This window comes from Clupea harengus, chromosome 16, assembly GCF_900700415.2.
Source record: "Clupea harengus chromosome 16, Ch_v2.0.2, whole genome shotgun sequence".
In the NCBI taxonomy this organism is placed as follows: Eukaryota; Metazoa; Chordata; class Actinopteri; order Clupeiformes; family Clupeidae; genus Clupea; species Clupea harengus.
In genome coordinates, this window is record NC_045167.1 from 11,008,372 (window position 1) to 11,025,871 (window position 17,500).

At 46.6% G+C, this 17,500-nt stretch overlaps 1 protein-coding gene across 1 annotated transcript in view; it reads left to right on the forward strand.

Moving 5' to 3' along the window:
• The window catches only part of foxp2 (forkhead box P2), a 135,305-nt gene that overhangs the window by 101,255 nt on the left and 16,550 nt on the right, over positions 1–17,500 (forward strand). Inside the window, exons 9-12 of the mRNA XM_031582682.2 lie at positions 1–66; positions 2,320–2,427; positions 10,818–10,905; positions 13,003–13,086. The exon at positions 1–66 is cut by the window's left edge and continues 205 nt beyond it. Coding sequence (XP_031438542.1) covers positions 1–66; positions 2,320–2,427; positions 10,818–10,905; positions 13,003–13,086 — 346 coding nt within the window. The remainder of the gene's footprint in view (positions 67–2,319; positions 2,428–10,817; positions 10,906–13,002; positions 13,087–17,500) is intronic.

Sequence of the window (17,500 nt, forward strand, 5' to 3'; positions counted from 1 at the left end):
GCCGCCCATCTCTCACCACAGCATCGCCAACGGCCAGTCCCCGGCCCTCAGCTCTCGGAGAGAGAGGTAGGGGAGCAAACACACACAACGGACAAACACAGTAACAGTCAAACACACACACACACACACACACAGACACACTCAAACACATACACATACATACACACACATGTACACGTACACATACAAACATTTTTACTGTCTGTTTAGTAGAGATATGGACCACATACATTCACCAACTCAAATCATACAGGTACATATACACAACAGAGACATTCATGCACACTAACACACACAAACACACATTTTCAACTTCACTTTGATTCAAATAGGCATCCAGTAGACACGCTACTATCACACACACAGCCACTGATCGCAAAAGCTCACTGGAGACTCTTTACACATGTTCCATGCCGCGTTCGTACGCACTCACACACACACACACACACACAAATCAAGCAGAAGCTCATTGGTCTTTTCATGTGCTAATCTGTCAGATGTTTGTGTTTGTGGGGGGAAAACATGCCGTTTGTCCCCGTTTAGCAGAAGAGAAGAAGTATTCCTTCCTGGAGGGGGACCGACGGTGGCTTGCTCTGCGTTTTTGATTTGTTTGTTTGCTCAGTGCGTAGCGATGCCGGCGTAATAATAGTCAAAAATACTCTCTCCCAGGGGAGAGTGTGTGCGTGATTGAACCCCATTTGCTTACACCATATCAAACGGAGCGACGGCGTCGACATCGGCGATACACACAAACACACACAGAGATGCTCGGCAGTTGGGGGACGGGGAGGCGGGGGGAGAGAGAGTCAAGGGCGCTGTACATTAAGTATTTAACGCCTCTGTCTCTCAGCTTCTCTGCATCTGAACATCACCTAGCAGAAAACAGCCCCGGCATGTAAACACAACGCAGGATGAGTCGACCTGATCCACTGTCACTATGTAAAGGCTGTGTATGCATGATTGTCTGTGTGTGTGTGTGTGTGTGTGTGTGTGTGTGTGTGTGTGTGTGTTTATTGTTATCTGTCTGATCCATGTATAATTCAAATTCCCCCCCCCCCCCCCCACTCCTCTCTGTGGCGTAATAAGCAGGTGCCGCAGCTACACTGAGCAAGGCTGAGCAGTGCTGTAATTGGTTTAAAGTAGATGCTATCTTAGCGAAGCCACTAAAAACCTTCTGCTTGGGGAAAAATATCTACAAGAAGACATCCTCACCCACAGAGAAAAACAAGAAAGAGAGAGAGAGAGAGAGTGTTGGGCGGGGAAATAAACAGAGAGGAGGAAAAAACCGGAGAAAACACTTTTTTATCTTGTAGTGATCCCTGTGGGGTCTGTGGGTTCTCGTAATGATCGAGCACAGAGGACTGTCAAAGGAGGCTGCTTACTAACACTCCATCGATCGATGGCATGCAGGGAGGAGGTCGTGTAAAACATACTGTGAATGAGAGAGCGCAATCTCTCTCTCTCTCTCTCTCTCTCTCTTACTCTTTATCCTGTCCCTGCTCTGTCTCTCTGTTCCTCCTCTCTCTGTCTCTCTTTCTCATATGTTCTCTCTCTTCTCTATCTCTCTCTCGCTCTCTCTCTCGCTCTCTCTCTCCCTCTCCCTTCCTTCCTTTTCAGTGCGAGCCTAAAGGTTAAGCTGTCAGTTCTAATCGCTGCTCCAGCTCACTGCAGGTCAGGCCCGTGCGAGAGCATTTGCTCAAGCGCGGAGCGCAGTTGTCCTTCGAAAGCAGAGATAGCCGTCCAAACAAAAACATCACGCCGCCGCTCTGCCGTCTAACGCGTTTACACACCTGGTGCCACTTCATGCCTTTATTCTGTCATAGATCTGTGGACGTGGGAATGCCATCGCCAGGAACACCCCAGGATTTTCCACGATATCGTTCGCTTGTTATATTTATTTATTAATTTCGCCACACGCTGTTTGGTCCCCTTGCAGACACTCAGGATCAATAATCTTATGGCATTGACGGGGGTGTGTGTGTGTGTGTGTGTGTGTGTGTGTGTGTGTGTGTGTGTGTGTGAGGGGGTGTCTCCAGGAGTCCCGCACTCACTTGCGTTTAATTGGATCGTTTCCAGTTTCTGTACGGAACTGTCGGCCAGAACAAAGCCAACCTGCCCTGTTTTGACCCCTCTGTTGCCAGTGGTAACCCAACAGGAGTTATCTGCCTGAAGCCATTATGTCTGTGGTAATAAAACTGACGTCATTGTCTCTATTTCCCTCTCTTGCTGTCTCTCATCTCTCCATCTTTCTGTCTCTTTGTATCTGTCCCTCTCTCTCTCTCTCTCTCTCTCTCTCTCTGTCTCTTTCTCTTTCCACAGAGAATCCTTGCATGAGGAGACAGGAGCTGCTCACTGTCTTTATGGTCATGGAGTGTGCAAGTGGCCCGGGTGTGAAAGCGTCTGCGAAGACTTTGGACAGTTCTTGAAGTAGGTATCCTGCAAGTGTATGTGTAGTGTGTGTGTATGTCGGTATGTGTGCATGTGTGTCTATGTTTGTGTATGTCAGATTGTCAGCAATGGTTTATTGGGCATTTCTGTCATTTTCTTTTACAGTGTGTATAAATCTTGCACCGTCATCACGCTTTAGGTTTGGGCTTGTCAGTAAGAGAGTGTGTCCAATCTGTGCCAAACACGTTAAAAATGAATCCAATCCAGAGTCTGTGGTTGTCAAATGCCAGCAGTTAGCCTTAGGGCTTCATAAAAGCCTCCATGCCCGGCTCTGCCTAATATCCCCCGCCAAGCACTTCCTCCCCATCCGGACGCGATCCAGGTCGAGCCCCCAAATCATTCCAAAGGTCTTTGTTAGCATCTCTCGCTCCGAGAGGACCCCGAGTGCTTTAAATCAGCTGCTGATTTAGCTCCCCGTCTCTGGCATGTGTAAAATACGACGCCCTGTTCCGGGGGCCGACGCGCCGCCGGGAAAGGTTAAACACAAGCCAGTGTTTCTGCGGGCGGTGGGGGGGAGGTTGTCTGTCTGTCAGGCTGTCAGAGGGGTGGCTGATATATGGCTGGCCCCCTTGCTCTCGCCCCTCCCCGGCTGGCCCGCCAGGTCGTCCTGGAACTCGTTAGGAGGCTAATGGTGACTTGCTGATACGGCATACGCGCGGGCCCCGTTCAGTGTTGCCATGGTGCAGCCCGAGCCGGAGTCAGACGAAAGGCTTCATGCTCCATCAACAATTTAGCTAATTAGCTCGTTAGTAATTGGCCCGGCTTTGTTGGCAGGCGGACATTAGAGGAGAAGGTGTTTTCCCCGCCGTCGATGGCAGGTGATCGCGTCACCATGCGCCAGGGAGCTTCACAGACGTCAAGATGGAGACGGGGGTGGGGGGACAGGGCTGGAATTGTTTAATTTGAATATTCTAATTAGATTTGTAATTAACTGTGAAATGATGATCACGCCACGTAATGCGGGTGTAAATGTCCATGTCAATTCACGAGAACGCCATTGAAATTGGGAACATTGTTCTTTAATTTATTTATATAATTTTGAAAGGAAAGGAGGGTGATCTGAGGATAGACACAACTGATATGATTTTAGAGCCCTGCTTTTAAGATGGATGTTCAATGGATTAACCAATGGCATCCAGAGGCTTTGTGGTATTCCCATTGTTTCAAACCAAGCGTTATTCTTCCAGCTAATGGGCAGAACCCAGTGGTTTTATTTACTCACTCAAATCAGGGAATGAATACCATACAAGCTAGACATTTTCTATTGATACTTACAGAATCATCAGTATATACGTTGAAGCTGATGAACAGTGATAGTTCAGATTTGGCTTTGTTTTGGAGAAGTCATGTACATCACAATTCAGCCTATATTACACTAGTTGTTTCAGATTAGATAATCTGTTAGTTAATGGTATGGTAGATAATCTGGTATCTAATGGTATGGTAGATAATCTGTTGTTTTTGGCAAAAAGTAGCGTTTGCCTTTGTCTGAGTTGCAGACGTTATTGCTATAGCTCCCCACTTTTGAAATAAATAAATAAACAAATAGATGACAAATTAAACCGACCCAAAATGCCAGAGATATTCAGGCGTTTCAGACAGTAACGGATGATGCACTTGAACAGGTAAGGGCTCACTTGTAAGCCTCTGCGAGGCACATCCTCCAAACACCCTTTCTTTTCTTTTCTATCCTGCTCTCCTTCCTGCCTTATGCGAGCACTCTGAGAGCGGAGGTTTAAAACGGGCGTAAAAAATGGTGAAAGTCGCGGGCACCGCCATCACCGCCGCCATCTGCGAGAGTCAGAGGCTTCATGTCGCATGATCCGCACATGAACACAGACAAGCAACAAAAGAGCGCACTGATTTGAGGTTCTCACACACACACACACACACACACACACACACACACACACACACACACACACACACAGAGCTGCGCTGAGACGCAGGCAGCCTCTTCTCTTCTCTCTCCTCCCTGTGCCTCACAGGAGCGATTGTAGGTGTCAGCCCTGGCTCTTTCATGTGGCGAGAGATGCCAGTCACTGCCGCCTGTACCAACCGGGTACACACACTTTCAAAACACCGTTTACATAAAATAGAGTGTCAAAATCAGATGACACCTTTGATGGAGGGGGGGAGGTGATGCGGGTGCAAGTTGGTGGGGGTGGCGCGGGGTTGTTGCTGGCGGTTGTGGAAATGGCACGGCGCGTTTAAGCGATCTTTGTTGTGTTGCTCAGGAAAACTTGTCAAGATCAGCAATTTAATAGCTCTTCAATGCACTTTTATGTGTTTTTTTTTTCCCTTTCCTTTTCACCTGGAGAGCTAGCCTAAAGGTGGCTGGCACATTGTATTAGCTCTGAAGTTGAAATGAAACCCTGCGTGTGTGTGTGTGTGGGTGGGTGTGTGTGTGTGTGTGTACGAGCGGCACCCTAAGACATTTCTATTTATGCGTTTGCCGTACACTGGCGCGTACACAGAGGGTTTCTCAGCCGGGATAATGCAGGGCTGCCTTTTCTTTTGTCTGACATGAAAGAAGTGAAAATGTTAAAAACAGATGTTCCTATGGGGCTTATCAGCCTTGCAGCTACCTGGCAGTCGGTAGCAGTGACTATAGCGCTGGTCTGTCAGCTGTTTGTGAGTAAATGATCACAACATGAGCTTTTCCACCCAGCTGCCTCCCCCAATGCACTGATATCTCACCCGTCTCTCTCTCTTCTCTCTCTCACTCTATCAGTCACTCACTCTCTCTCTCTCTCTCTCTCTCTCGCACACTCACTCATTCAATCACTAATTTACTCACTCACTCACTCACTCACTCACTCACTCACTCACTCTCTCTCTCGCACTTACTCACTCACTGAACTATCACTGTCACTCACTGGAGATGGGAGGGGAACCAGAACAGCCTGGCTAGTGATGGTTTCTACAGACGGACACTGGCTCACTTGCAGTCCACACAGTCTGGAGTATCCATAGCAATCTCACGCATGTACTGTATTTGTAGACACACACACATGCACAATCTCACACATGCTTACACACACACACACACATACATACATACATACATACATACATACATACATACATACATACATACATACATACATACATACATACATACATACATACATTAAATACCCACACAGAGAAATAAAACACACAAACACACACTTTCAGATGCAGTGATACTCCACTCACTTCTACTATTCTATGGTCAGCCTAAACAAAACATACATACATGCACACACACACACACACACACACACACTCACACACACACACACACACACACACACACACACACACACACACACCCTCACACACACACCCTGCCGAAGCCTCCCACTCCTGCTACTATACCAGGAGTCGTTGCTTACTGCTTACTGCTGCCACTGCACACCCAGAGAAAAAATGGCAGCCGCTGCCCCTCAGCCTGACCAGCAGGGCCTCTAACTGCCCATTAATTAAACCCACCAGGGCTCCCCCAGACAGGCCACCCATGGCTCCACTGCCCCCAGGACGGCTGCTCCTTGGGCGGCCAGATGTCTGCTGGGGAGAGGGGGTGCCTGGAAGTCGGGTCACTGTTTGTGCGGTGTCAGCGGAGTTTGGCAGGAGCGGTGTTGTGTGGTCAGTGCATTTGTTTTTCTCTCTTTCTAGTTCACGTGCCGCCATTTTTCATTTTTTTTTCGCTTTCTGTTTCTCTGTCTGTGCCAATTACATTTTTTTTTTTCAGTTTGTTTCTTTGTCATGGTCTTCCTGTTGTTCTGGTCTCTTTATCACTCTGCCTTGCTTTGCCTCTTTGTTTCATTCTTATTCATTTTGTGTTTCTATATCATCCTGTATCAGTCCTTGTGCCTGCACACTTAGATGTATACATAAGCATAATAAAGCTTTATGTGTTTTGAATGATTTTATTTCTATATCCATCAGTCTCTATCTTTTCCCTCTCTTTCACTCTATCCTCTTTTCCACCCTCCCTCTTGCCATCCTTTTTTCTGTCTTTTCTTGAGCAGTCTCTCATTGCCCTGTCTTTGCCCTCTCTCTCTCTCTCTCTCTCTCTCTCTCTCTCTCTCTCTCTCTCTCTCTCTATGCATGCTGTCCTCCTCTATGTGTACATGAATGCAGTAGGGCACTTTTGTGCAGCCTGCAGATTTGTGTGTGTGTGTGTGTGTGTGTGTGTGTGTGTGTGTGTGTGTGTGTGTGTGTGTGTGTGTGTGTGTGTGTGTGTGTGTGTGTGTGTGTGTGTGTGTGTGTGTTATTTACAGCATGCCCCTGGCAGCTTGGCGTGTCGGAGGCTTAATCTAGCATGCTGTGGCGGCTCCATTATGGGTCAGGGGGTTAAGATGCTGTAGCGACCACAGCTTACACGTTCACCACTCATCACACACTCCCCACCCTCACACACACACACACACACACACACACACACACACCACGACCACCATCACACCCCCGCCCCATGTAGCCATCTATGTTCAGCTCATCCTCCCCTTTCTTCTCTCTCTCTGTGTTTTCTGTGGAGAATGTGAAACTTGTTTGTTGGATGTTCAAGGCTGATAAAGTCGTTTAGTCTTGTTCAAGAACGGTGTGTGCGACTGGGGGAGAACTTTTCCTGGAATTTGTTTATTTTTGGTCCTAAATATTCCGAGATATTTTCTTCAGAAGCTAAGATGGAGGTGTGGCTGTCACAGAGAAATACAAATGGATGGGTCTGGAATAACAGAGCCAGTGTCGCTCTGAAATGTGTCTTAAATGGAAAAATAATTGAAATTAGTTATTATAAAATGACCGGTGACTTCGAGTCTTTCAGTAAAATGTGGTGGATTGGAGAATGTATTTGGTAAGGTAAATGAAGAGGGCGTGCTGCAGCAAAAGTACCTGAACTGATTGATCCTGAGCAATGACTTCACCTTTTGTTCTGTATTTGTTTTCTGTCAGGGTGGGGGTTTTTCTTTTTTTTTTTTTTTTTGCTTGGGTTTTAAGTATGTCTTGATTTTGCCTTTTATGGGTTTTCTTTTTACTGGTAAGTCACTCTCTTTCTCTTTCTCTTTCTCTCCCTCGCTCACTTAAATTTCACTCTTCCATCTCGTCTGTTATTCCATCTCTGTCCCTATTTCTTCTCTCCCACAGCTGTCTGTTTCTCCATCATTTCTCTCTGCTTTTCATCACTACCTTCCTTTCTCCGCTCTGTCTATCCCTCAGTCATTTCTCCACACTAAATCTCTATGCTTATCTTCCATCTCTCTTTAATTCACCTCTCCATTCCTCTGTTCCCTGTCTCTAGATCTCCATCTTTATCTTCACTAGTCTAGTGGTCAGCTCTCCTCTTGTCATCCCCTGCTCTCTCTCTCTCTATCTGTTTAGACCCCCATTCCCTCCTTTCCCTTCTCCTCCCCCCCTCCTCCTCCTTGCTAATCTGTCACTCCATTTCTCCATTCTCTCCATTTCATCTCTTTATCTCTCCATCTCAGTGTCATCTGCTGTGTCTCTGTCAGGCCCCCTCGGTCTGCTTGTGAGGCCTTCTCAGCCCGCCCAGGCTATTCCCCGCGCCACAAACAAAAATCAATACGCCTGTAAAGTGACCCATAAATTACAGCCACTCCTGAGGTGTTTGTTCTGGGGAGGGGGGCTCCTTAGCCCTTGCAGCCCCCTCTCAAATGCACACACACACACACAAGCATGCACGCACACACACACACACACACACATTTGCACGCACAAACATACTCATGTAGGCACACCTACACACACACACACACCTTTTTCATCTCATTTCACCTCTCTGTCGTGTTTGAACTGTACTGCCTGTGCCCCTGCTCATTAGGGGCTATTGGTGACTGCATCTAACCCTCGCCCACCCCCATATCTGCCCATACCCTCTCTCTTTCTCTCTCTCTCTCACACTCTCTCTCTCTCTCTCTCTCTCTCTCAGTCTGACTATCTATCTCTATCTCTCTCTCAGTCACACTGTCTATCTCTGTCTCTCTCTTTCCCTCTGGCTGTCTCTTTACCTTTATTAACCAGTGCATTTATTAATGCATGTTATAGTGTCTTTTAAATATTTCATCTGCATGTGGTATTCAGGGTGTAATCGCCACAGCTAAATGGACAGAACAGGAAAGGTGAGAGAGAGAGACAGAAAGAGAGAGAGAGAGAGAGAGAGAGAGAGAGAGGGAGGGCAATGAAAGAAGAATATACACACGGCAGAAGGCAGACTGAGTGAGAGAAACACAAGCACTCAACCGCAGACACAACCACAAACCACAAATTAGACACATTTTTCCCCTCAAACACACAGACCAGACAGCAACCACTAAACACCACTGCTGATAAGAGGATACGCTAATAGCGTGTTTTTTCTCCTTTTTTTCGTTCTTTCTTTCTTGCATTCTTTTTTTTTTTTTTTGCGTTTGGTAGCGAGCTCTCTTTGGGGCCGGCTGGACACTGTTTCTGCGAGCCCTCTTAGAAGCAGCTGCGCGTTCTGACACATGCCATACATCAAGTGAGTTAGATAGCATTATGAGCATTGAAATGAAAAGGGTATTTGCAACATTAGTTCCCCCCGTCTTCCTGCGAGGGACCTGATTAAATGATTAATGAAATGCTCCTTTTGCACGCGCGATCTGAAACAGCAATTAGGCACGGGCTGAAAGAGAAACTCTCTCTCTCTCTCTCTCTTCCTTCCATCTTGCTCCTTTCTTTAATGCCATCTCTCTCTCTATCTCTATCTCCTTCCTTCCAACTTACTTATTTTGTTAATGCCATCTCTCTCTCTCTCTCTCTCTCTCTCTCTCTCTCTCTCTCTGTATCTTCTCTTTCTCTCCTGATGTGTAATGGAGGATTGTTTAGCCTCAGAGCTGGGGTGGATAGAGAAGCGTAAACGGTAGACGATGAAGCGCTGCGGTTCTGTGTGGTCACGGGCTGTGCTTGGCTATTGTGCCTACAAACGTCCTCAAGGCCTGGCTTGACACAATGACAGACAAGTTGTTATTTTTTATTATTTTTATTTTTGCACACTGCAGATAGTCAGGACAGAGAGTGTGTGTGTGTGTGTATGTGTGTGTGCTTATGCCTCCATGAATCTGTATGTGTGTGTGTGTGTGTGTGTGTCTGTGTCTGTGTCTGATTTAAGCTCACACTAATGCACCAGAGGCTGTACAGTAAACGATCATTGAAGGGTCTGCAAGCTAACCTATAATTACGGCGAAGAAAGTGGCAGCTTTGGCATTTCATAAGCACGTCTCTCCTCGACGCGCGCTTTGTGAGGTTTGTCACCGGCGATAATTTAGATAGAGGCTCATTACCCCACATCACAACACTTAAAAAAAACCTCCTCGCCCGCCCCCGCGCACACACACACACACGCAGGGGGAGGAAAGGTCTGTGCTAATGGCCGAACTCTTTTGTATCCTGCAGACAAAATCCAATCAAGACAAAAATGAGAGAGACAGAAAGGAAAAGAGAGAGAGAGAACAAGGGAGAGAGAGAGAGGGGGGGAAAGAAGAAGAAAAAATGTCATTGACGGTTATTGCTGTCTGCTGGTTTTTTATTTATTTTATGCATGCCACCCTACTCCTTGTAATGAGAGGACCAATGGATGTGTTTAATACGTCGTCTGGATAATCACCTCTTGTGAGGAGACTGCGTGTCCCTCCTCTCCACCCTCCACCTCTTTAAAAATGTTACTCAAGTTAAATTGCGTTTATTGTTTTGGAGAAATGACGGAGACAAAGGCGTTTTCTGCCGAGGCCCCTTTTGTAACACCAACATCTTTTCTCCTCCCCTGCATAGCATAGCCTCCCCTCTCCTCTCCTCCTCCTCCTCCTCCTCCTTTTCTTTACTCTTCTCTCTCTCTCTCCTCCACGCATGGTAGCTCTATTGTGATGTAAAACACTGGCTTTCAGGCGGTGATGGAGAGAGCGAGCCCCCCCCCCCGGTGCTGACGCCCTGAAACAATGCGCCCCAATGACTCCGGCAGTCCAGCAGCAGTCACGCTCATCTGATAATATTATTAGTGAGGGGACAGATAGAGAAGAGAGAACGCAGGCACCGCACAGCACAGCACAGCACAACTAGAGGCACTTAACAGCTGTGGAGATGTTTTTATTTTGTTTGTTTGTTTGTTTGTTTTTTTTGTTTGTTTTTTTAAAGGCATCTGTTTGCAAAATCAAATCTAAAGCAACACTCATGGCGTCTGTTTTTGAGTTGGTTTGTTGATGTGTTAATCTGTGCACAGATGTATTAATGTCTGTTTTGGTGTTTTGCGAAGTGTGTTTCATTGATACATGTTTGTGTGTGTCTGTGTGTGTGTCTGTGTGTGTGTCTGTGTGTGTGTGTGTGTGTGTGTGTGTGTGTTTTCTCCACAGGCACCTTAACAGTGAGCACGCTCTCGACGACAGAAGCACAGCACAGTGTCGAGTCCAGATGCAGGTTGTTCAACAACTAGAAATACAGGTGTGTGTGTTTACTCTCTCAACATGTGTGTGTCTGTGTGCGACTCACATGTGCATCTTCTGTCTGTCTGGTGTGTGTGTGTGTTTGAGCTCACTCTCTATACATTTAGGCCTATTTGAACTTGAAAGTCATTGCTATGATGGCAGCACTTCTCACAGAAGGCAATGAAAATCACAAACCAGCATCAGGCCTTATCTCGTTATTGCCCGGTGAGAAAATAGCAGGTGAAAGTGTGAAGAGACCATTCAAGACAACACAATTGCAGATGCACTGTGTGTGTCTGTGTATGTGTGTGTGTCCATGTGTGCGTGTGTGTGCTGTGTGTGTGTTGTGTGTTTCCTCTTTTCGAACAAAAGCCATTATGCCCATTTTAATTGAATTAGGCCCCTGCACTTGTTTTTTTCACCATCTTCTTCTTCTTCCTCTACCACCCCTCCCAATTAATATGCTCCCCTCTTGTCTGGCCGGAGTTAATTAAATGCACCCTGCACCTGAAGGAAGCTGAGTGGGGGGGGGTGCCGGTGGGTGTGGGGGGGGGTCTATTTTCAGTAGGTGGGGCGTGACCTTATTAAGGAGTCACAGCAGCAAGATAATGAGCACTCTGATTGAAGGACATGGCCACGCACCAGTCCTAACACCAGTGTGTGTGTGTGTGTGTGTGTGTGTGTGTGTGTGTGTGTGTGTGTCACACCCTCCCCCATAAGGAGACACTTCCTTAGGTGACACTGGTCAACACCTTGTCTGCCCCCCCCTGCTTATTCACACACACACACACACACACACACACACACACACACACACACACACACACACACACACACACACACACACCATACACACACACACTGTACATCCTCATACATGCACACTCCTATGCACAAATGCTAGCCCCGACCTTCAACCCCCAGAGCTCAACTAGCCTCTCATTTTTATATTTCAGAGAATGAAAATAAAAAATGTCCTCTAGGATATAAAGAAACACACGACACACACATCTAGACACACACTCACACACACACACACAGACTCGGCACACCTTCTGAACCTACCCAGTGACCAATTACAGAGCCGTGTCTTTTTTCTCTGTCCTGTTGTATCTCTTACACTTTTACCAAGGCCTCAGACACAAGTAATGAGGCCCAGACCAATGAGTGTGTGTGTGCATGTATGTGTGTTTACATGTGTGTGTTTGCATGTGTGTGTGTGTGTGTGTGTGTGTGTGTGTGTGTGTGTGTGAGTGTGTGCCGGCGTGGACCCCGGCCTCTCCCCTCTCTCCCTCCCTGTCACTTCCCCCGAGTTAGATTGATGATAGCCCGTTGCCGCGGGCCCCTAACTGGACCTTTGAGGGCCCGGGTGTGGGCTCGGAGACGGCCCCCGGTCGGCCCCCATCGGCGCCCCGTGCACGAGACCCCTTCACCCCCGCTGCCAGCTGCCAGCGGGCTCGGCTGCTAACTGCGTCCACAGGACATTGACTGGGCGCCCTGGCCGCCGCTAATTTGCCGCCCCTGCTAGCTTGTTACTGTCAGCCCCGCATGCAGCCCCTGACCTAAATTCTTGCTATTGACAAAAAGATGAAGTGCTATTTGTATTTGCCTGACCCCCTCTGACACCACCCGACTGCTACTGCTGTTACTACCAGCAGCATGGCCAACCCTGCCCTCACTGCCAGGAGTGTTTCTTGTCCTCCCACACTTCTCCCTTTCTCTCACTTTCTTTCTCTCACTCTTTATCTGATCTCGCAATCTCTCTCTCCCTCTTTCTCTCTCTCTCTCTCTCTCTCTCTCTCTCTCTCTCTCGCTGTGTCTATTTCTCCCTGAGTCCAGGGCTATGCTGTGGAGGCTGGTCTGGTCTGGGCATATGTAGGGTTCATTACTGCGAGACAAGTTCAATAAGAAGATGTATTACTGTGCTCATGTGGGGAAAATCGCTCATATCTAATGCTCCTCTGGCTTCTCTTCTCCTCCTTTCCTCTGTCTCTCCGCTCCTCTGCTCTCTCCCCTTTCTCTCTCTCTCTCTCTCTCTCTCTCTCTCTCTCTCTCTCTCTCTCTCTGTCTGTCTGTCTGTTTCTCTCTCCCTCTCTCTCTTTGTCGTTAACAGCTTTCTAAAGAACGTGAGCGTCTTCAGGCGATGATGGCCCACTTACACATGCGACCCTCTGAGCCAAAGCCGTCTCCCAAACCTGTAAGTGTACGCACCGCACACACACAACCAGCCTCACCCACAGACACAAACACACACATACACACACACCATGCATGCAGACACACACACACACACACATATATATACTCATACGCTGAAACCTCCGAGTGCGTTTTCCTGTACATGCTACAGCAGTTGCCTCCACAGACACACACACACACACACACTCAATCCTGTGAGTGCATATTGCTCCATGCACTGCAAACAGCCCGTCGGACTCTCACCAAGAGCCCCAAGACTGATGGAGTGTGTGAAGCCAATAGGATTTGTAATGCCAGGTTACAAACATCTCCATCAAATGTGTAGGTGTGTGTGTGTGGCTGCCTGCGTGTCTGTCTGTGTGCCTGTGTCTGTGTGTGTTTATGTGCGTGTGTGTGTCTCTAGCCCAGGAGCAAGCGTATTAAATCACAGCTTGAAGTTCTCCGGCAAAACGGTGGGCCATTTTGCGGTGATGGATTTAATGTCACAAACAACCTGTTGGCCAGAGGCAATAACTGTTAAGCGCTGTGAGCCCAAGGAGCTCTCAGAAGCCAGGCAATGGAGATAGAGAGAGAGAGAGAGGAGAGAGAGAAAGAGAGAGGGAGGGAGAGAGAGAGAGAAAGAGAGAGAGAGAAAGAGAGAGGGAGGGAGAGAGAGGGAGAGAAAGAGGGAGCAGACTATCGTCTCATTCACCAAACAAACAGCTTGCTGCCCCACGCTGTGCTGAAGACTACGGCCGGCCAAAATGAACCCAAGCCAAATAGCCAGCAATCAGTAAACAATCTCAAGGAGAAAAAAAAATAATATTGAGCTATTGAGACCAAACCATGCTGTGATATGAAATGCCTTGTACATTGATTGTTGCACCCAGCATGAAATTACATGGCAGATTTGATATGGTATATTTGCAAACATGGAACAGCGAAAGATGCATGTAATACATAAATAATATTATAAAATTATGTAATCTATGTATTGCAAAAATACACAGTCTGTTTTTTAATTATAGCAATTATGAGATTCAGGCTAACATTCAGTAAATATATGTTTTATTTATCATGAGCATTATTCAGTAAATTATGTAGTAAATTTCCTTCGTAGGGGGCGCATCCTAGTTGGTGTTTAGCCTATGCCTCCTGAGCGCCTCGTTTCAATGGAATAATTTTCCTCCTAGTCCGTCTTCCTGTGAGGATAATCACAAGATAGAATAATTATCCCCGTAAATCCATCAGGAATCGGCCGCTCATCTTCTTTCTTTTCACCAATTTATTATTCAATCCCCCCCCCCCTCTATTCTCTATTTTTTTAATCTTCAAAAACTCCAGCAGCTTGGTAACATCTCTGCTAATAAAAAATGTCCAGCCTATAATCTGAATGCTGAATATGAATGAATAATGTTAATGAGGTATTGCATTACATAAACCGCACATGAAAGAGGCACTAATTGCATTTGATGGCGAGCAATTAATGGAGAATTCTTAAACGAAGGAAGCGATCTACAGTCACGCCATGAGGAAGTTCTTCTCTTCTCTTTTTGTCTCTCTTGTTCCCTCTCTCTTTGTGTCTCGCTCTGGCAGGGTGTGTTTCAGGACATCACGTCATTATATACATTTTTAGTTTGTTTGTTTGTTTGCTTTTTATTTATTTAAAATGTTTAGTATACTGTGCTGAACCTCTACGCTCAGCACACACACACACACACACACACACACACACACACACACACACACACACACACACGTAGTCTCACACACATAGAAAATTGGTATATATCCTAGGCGGCTCACACATTTGATAAATATTAATAGTGTGAATTTAATAGAGGGTTAGAAAGCCGGCCTGTTGGATCATCATCGGTGCACTTTACAGCTATCAGGACAGGAGCACAAGGTGCCAACGCACGGTCAACCACACGACCCCATTTACTCTCAGCACCACTTCATTATGTAGTACCTTTTGGCCATGATTCTCTCTCTCTCTCTCTCGCTCTCTCTCTCTCTCTCTGTCTTTCTGTGTGTATGTGTGTGTGTACGTGAGTGTGTGTGTGTGTGAGTGTGTGTGTGTGTGTGTGTGTGTGTGTGTGTGTGCACGCGTGAGTGTGTGTGGGTGTGTGTGTGTGCACGCGTGAGTGTGTGTGGGTGTTTGCCTGGCTGTCTGTCTTTCTACCTTTCGGCCATGCCACGGATGCCTTGAAATCAAAGTTATCAAGGCAGCAAAATGAATAATGAGTTGGGTATTTTTTTTTTCTCTCTCCCTCCCTACCTCCCTTTTCCATGTCTTGGTGTCTGTTCCTGTCTTACTATCGCTTTTAAGTTTTTTACGTTTTTGGTGAATTGTGCTACCTGACAAAATGAATGTGTCTTTTCTGTGTATTTGGTGAGGTTAACAATGCTAGGTCAGTGGATTGGCTTCGTTCAACTAGGGAAACGTCTTAACGGCTTACATAAACACACCACACAAACAGATACACACACACACACACACACAAACACATCACCACACTCTCTGACAGGCTAACTCACTTGACAGGATTATTTATTTAAGTGCGGCGGTATTTTTTTGTCTTTCTCTTTTTCATGTACAGTGCTTCAAAATTCTTTGTCAGGCCAGGCCTGGAGCACTGGGTGCATAATTACCGGTTGATGTTGTGGGGTTTGTGTGTGTGTGTGTGTGTGTGTGTGTGTGCGCGCGTGCACGCCACAGACGTCCTGCTGAATGGAGGACTTAGTGGGAGACACTTCAAAGAGTGTGAGCCCGATGCTTTGACCTGACCTCTGCAGAATTATATGGAGATTTGTGTGTTATACAAATCAAATGAAGTGTTTTGCAAGCGAGGCAGAGAGATGGAAGAGAGAGAGAGAGAGAGAGAGAGAAATGTCGCTGATAAATTTGCCACAGTCTCTTCTTCCTCTCCTTTTTTTTTGTTTCTCTTCTCTTTATTCCTCTCCAAGTCGTGGCACTAGTTATGAGGCTGCTTGTGCCCTCGTTACCTATGATAGCATTTAAAACAAACACACACACACACACACACACACACACACAAACACACACAAGTACACATTAAGCCACTCTCCAAAGTGCTCCCTGCCATCCTTAATAGGCTGACATTTTATTTAAAAATTAGCGATATTGTCGGTAATCTTATTTTGGAACATAACCTAGTTATCCCGTCCCTTAAGTGACTGGCTTCGGTGTTCAGCTACGCACCCATTTTAAATTGAGGTAATCAAGCGACCCTGTAAACTGGCACAGTGGTTCAATTGAGCTGTATCATTTTAATTCCCTCTCTCTTCTTCATTGGGTTTAATCTGTTAGTATTATCTCATCAGTGACAAGTGGTGCTGTAATTGTCAGTTAAAACCCATTGCATCCACATGAGGACTGCAAACCTGACTTATTTATCTATCTATCTCTCCCTCTCTCTCTCTCTCTCTCTCTCTCTCACACATTCTCTCTCTCTCCCTATCCTATCTCACTCACAGCAGTCACCTCTAATTCAAATGCTCCCTCGGAATTCCGCTTGCCAATTCGCAATTAAGGCAATTTGGTTTGAATATGTAATGATGTCATTACCATTCCAACCAATTAGTAACAGGACTAAAGGTCGGCCCCGGAATTTTCCAGTCGGCTAGAGTCGCTCACACGAGGTTTTGAACACGGGAGTGTGAGAGAGGGATGAGAAGAAAGGGTAGAGAAAAGAAGAGAGAGAGGGATTAGCGACGCGTCTCCATTAGGGTCAAGAGTGGTTGAAGTGACAGACTGTGTTTGGGTTAGGGGCGGGAGAGACGAGAAGAGGAAGAGACAGAAGAGAGAGAGAGAGAGAGAGAGAGAGAGAGAGAGAGAGAGAGAGAGAGAGAGTTGGGGGAAGTGTGTAAGCATGTAGGACTGTTTTGTATCCACAAAAGGCCATGGTCCTGAGGTCTGCACACCAGGCAGGAGCCAGGTGGCGTCTGCTCCTTCTAACACACACACACACACACACACACACACACACACATTCACTCTCTCTCTCTATGTGTCTCCCTCTGTGTTACAAAAAACACACACACACACACACACACACACACACACACACATGGAGTGCTCTAGCTGGAGATGGGTTGGGATAACACGGAGGCTGATCATTAGATAATCTTTAACAGCGTGCTCTAATTAGAATTCTTATGATACAATTTCATCCTGTAATTAGTGGAGATTGGCTGCCTCCTCGCCTGCTCGTTAGCAGCAACACAGCTGTGGAGACAAGCCCACTCTTGTCTGTCTCAGACGCTTAAAGTAAAGTCTCTCTTTCCCTCTCTCTATTTCTCTCCTCCCTCTCTTTTTCTCCCTCTTTCTCTCCTGCTCCTCTATCTTTTCTCTATTTTCCTCTATCGTTCTCTCCTCCCTTTTCCCCCTTGTACCTCCCATCCTTTTA